This window comes from Pundamilia nyererei, unplaced genomic scaffold (assembly GCF_000239375.1).
Source record: "Pundamilia nyererei isolate P.nyererei 1_Seehausen unplaced genomic scaffold, PunNye1.0 scaffold00294, whole genome shotgun sequence".
Lineage (NCBI taxonomy): Eukaryota > Metazoa > Chordata > Actinopteri > Cichliformes > Cichlidae > Pundamilia > Pundamilia nyererei.
In genome coordinates, this window is record NW_005187695.1 from 107,315 (window position 1) to 110,905 (window position 3,591).

At 38.8% G+C, this 3,591-nt stretch overlaps 1 protein-coding gene across 1 annotated transcript; it reads right to left on the minus strand.

Annotated features, from left to right (window-relative positions):
* Positions 1-344: 344 nt before the first annotated feature.
* LOC102212491 (uncharacterized) lies at positions 345-1,112 on the minus strand. The gene has a single exon (XM_005750979.1). The coding sequence runs from the start codon at positions 1,110-1,112 to the stop codon at positions 345-347; it is 768 nt and encodes a 255-aa protein (XP_005751036.1).
* Between the last annotated feature and the right edge of the window lie 2,479 nt (positions 1,113-3,591).

Below are 3,591 nucleotides of genomic sequence, written 5' to 3' on the forward strand. Positions count from 1 at the left end.
CAATAGTTTGCAGATACCTTTACTGATTTTTGAACTATGCACTTGTATTTTCTTTACATTTATAGTGTTGCTTTTACCTACTATAAAAATCAGATTAAACCATATTCAACTGTCACTGAGATGAAACAGCCTGAAACAGGCTTCACTGAAAAACAGGCAACAAAATAAGATTGATTGATTTATTGATTTCACTTTCATCAAAGTTAACATCAGAGGTTGTTGTGCTGTTCAGGAAACACTGCCTTACAGTGAAGAATGACAGAAATGTCATAGGAACAATTTCATAGTAATGCATGTCATTTTAGCTCTCGATCTTTTGATTAGGAGTTAAAGCTACTTAACCTCTACCACCAGTTCAAATTGATAACAGTTTGAATGAGGTCAAAGCCAGGGAAGTCCATGGCAATAATCCCAAAGCATGGTCTGGGATGATTGGGATAAAACTGCCTGAGGTACTGATTGAGCCATGGGTTCACCTTTTCTGCCACTCTTTTTGGGGTCAGAAACATTCCTAGGAAAGTCCCAAAGCCAGTGCCGCTTGTGTAAGTCAAAACAACGTTATCACCCCCACAAGCCTCAGTGGCTTGGGCCAGCTGTTTGATTAGTTTGTTGTCCTCTTCTTTAACTCTGCTAACCTTGTTGCTGCTATTCTCATCCGTCTCTGTGAGAGGAATTCCTAGTGTGAAGGTGCTTTTCTGCAAAAAGACCAATTTCCCCCTCACCTGGCCTATATTCGGCATGCCAGAGGTCACCCACACGTGCTGGTCATTGCTAATCAGATTCTGCACCATTTCATTTACCTTATTCTTGTTCAAAATCGCTGGCACCACTCTAATCAGCACAGCCTCACTGTTAAACTCAGACAAGAAAGCTTTAACAGTGTCCAGAACATCTCTGAATGTGCTGCGCTCGTATATCACCCCATGCATGACGTAGAGGGTGCCTTCCAGTTCCAACACTTTGAGATCCAGGAAACGAATTCCAGCTCTGAGCTGGTCACTCAGAGACAGGACCTGGTATTCTGACTCAGGGCCTCCATGCCGAGCCATGCTGCTGTGACTGCCGGGGATGGTGATAAGAGACAGGGGGCGGAAATCCTCAATGCCAGCCATCCACGGAATATTGTAGGACGCCGGAAGTATGAGGTTTTTATTATCATTGAAGAAAGGATTGTTGCCATGGCATGAAACCCTGAAGATTTTGAAGATTTGTTGAAGTTACAATAAAGCCAATGCAAGTTAAAAATAATGTATTCCTGTTTTTATGATACATATGATACCTACATGGCAGACAGAAGAACACAATGAAAAAGAAGACGCTTGTCACCAGCACTCATCTTGAAGAAATGTGAGCCAACTGGAAAATTGCAGAAAATACAAGAATAAGTTATGCATTTTTTATGTTAACATCCCATTTTTAAATAAAAAATACCTATGCAACCAAATTAATTGTGCAAGATAACTGAAAGATTTCAGTTATGTTGCAGGTTTCAACTGTACCTTGTAAGCAGGGAAATTTCACAGCCAACATCCAGTGCAGCAAAAACCTGAGACTTATATGGTTCAGTTATCAGAAAAATTCTAGGTGTATGCCACAGATTGACTGATCTCGATAGGTCTTTAAATGTTTGTTCAGATTGTGATGTTTGAGAAGGTGTTCCCTAAAATCCAAGCAGTCATCTGAACAGATTGTTCTCTTCATAAAAACAGGGTTAAAACTGATAAGATTACAGGGCATTTTAGTGCAGATCGAGGATTTGAGTAACTCCAGTGAAGGTAGTGTTTGCAAAGTTTAATCAAAAGCGATACCAAGTCTGTTGTTCAGAGAGGGAGGTGGCTGATGACTAAACTTATCACTGACTGGGTGTAGCGCTGTTGACCGAGCTTACTGAGCAGATCTGTTGATAATCATCACCCACGCTTTGAAAATATAGAACTATTTACTGACCTTTTGCACTGTAAGTGAGTCCCTCAGCTGCTTGAATGATCTTTAAATAGATATCTGGCAGTTCAAAGCATGTTGTTTTAAAGACATGTTTATTCAGTACGATTGAATGACTAAAATCAGTATCTCCTGTGAGAATATACAGAGGAAATTGCCCATAACAAAAACAAAATTCTAACAGGAAAAAAAACAAGAATGTTGAAGATCAGGGTGAAAATGATGTCGTAGCTATTTGGGCAGAGAAGAAAAATACAATAAATGTCAGCTCTTACAGGTTTCAGAGAGAACTTGTACCAATAAAATTAAGACCTTATGGTAAATGTTGCTGTAGTCTGGCAAACTCGTTAGGTTGGCCTTGATTTAGAGTTGATGTTGCAGGAAAGTTGTCCTGACTGGACTCGACTGTTTATTCTTTCAGTTTAGTCTTCCTTTCTTTGTTCTGTTGATAGGAAAATGAACCCAAGAACAACTTGATTAGGTAAAATGTGTAGTAGCAGAACATGGGCATGCTTTCTTTGTTCTTCAGATCAGGTGTAGAAGGTCACTACTATGACAGGAACACCCAAGAATACCTCACCGGTTCCTGTCCTCTAAGAAGAGAAATAGTGTGTTACTAATGACATTCAGTGTTTGTAATTTTCCATGAAGATGCAGAAATCCAAACTTTTAGCAGACACTGATTCTGAGAGCACTGTTGATGTTGACCAACCCAAGACTATTGGTGGATGCAAGCCAAGTCATACAGATTCAAGGAGCAGGTACCAGCTGGACCTCTAATGTGTATTATTATTTAAATCAGGAAAAGAAAAATGTTATGTATATACCACGATCTTTGTAATCTTATCAGTGTTAGACATGGAATTGTTAGAATCAAGGCTCTACATGTCAAAGTGAGTAATAAATAGGCAAATTAAGGGTCTCTTTAATATCGTAATATTGGTAAACATGGGATAGCAAGCATGGTAAAAAAAAAAATGCATATTTTACAAGTGTGTAACAGGACACTGAAAAAACGGTTAAAACGCCATAAACACATACACATTTATGAGGGTCAAAGACAGCATAAAGGATATTACTGGACAGGACTATTGATGGTCTTCTAATTTTGTTTTCTTTGAAAATTGAATTGAGGTATTCAGTCTAGTGTCAGGGGGACGGTTCATGAGGCAAATGACAGGATACCCTTGGACAGATCGCAAAGCTCATCAAATAACAATAACCCCACAATTTTCCATGTGTTTTTTCACAAATTTGCATCTGATCTAAAATCAGATTTTATGATATTTATATTTATCAGAATATTTGATATTTTGTTTAAAAGGTGTTTTAAAAAATTGTATTTAAAAAATGAAAAAATAATTTTCTTAGTGATTTTGTTCCCTCACGACGTCCATCCACTCACTCCCTTTTTCCCTGGTCTTTTTTTAACCTTCACTGACCCTGACGCATGCGTTGTGGTCTGTGTGTGGTATTTATAAAATAATTTAGGGGTGAAATGTTTCACGTGGCTGCTAGGGACATTGACGAATACACAGACTCAGTCTGCGGATTTATCAGGAAATGCGTGGAAGATGTCGTCCCATCCAGAACAGTTAAATCCTTCCCAAATCAAAAACCCTGGATTAACGGAGATGTTCGCGCGGCACT

What these genes read in the sequence shown, in the direction of transcription:
- LOC102212491 (XM_005750979.1), bottom strand. Translation starts at nt 1,112, where the DNA reads ATGGCTGGCATTGAGGATTTCCGCCCCCTGTCTCTTATCACCATCCCC.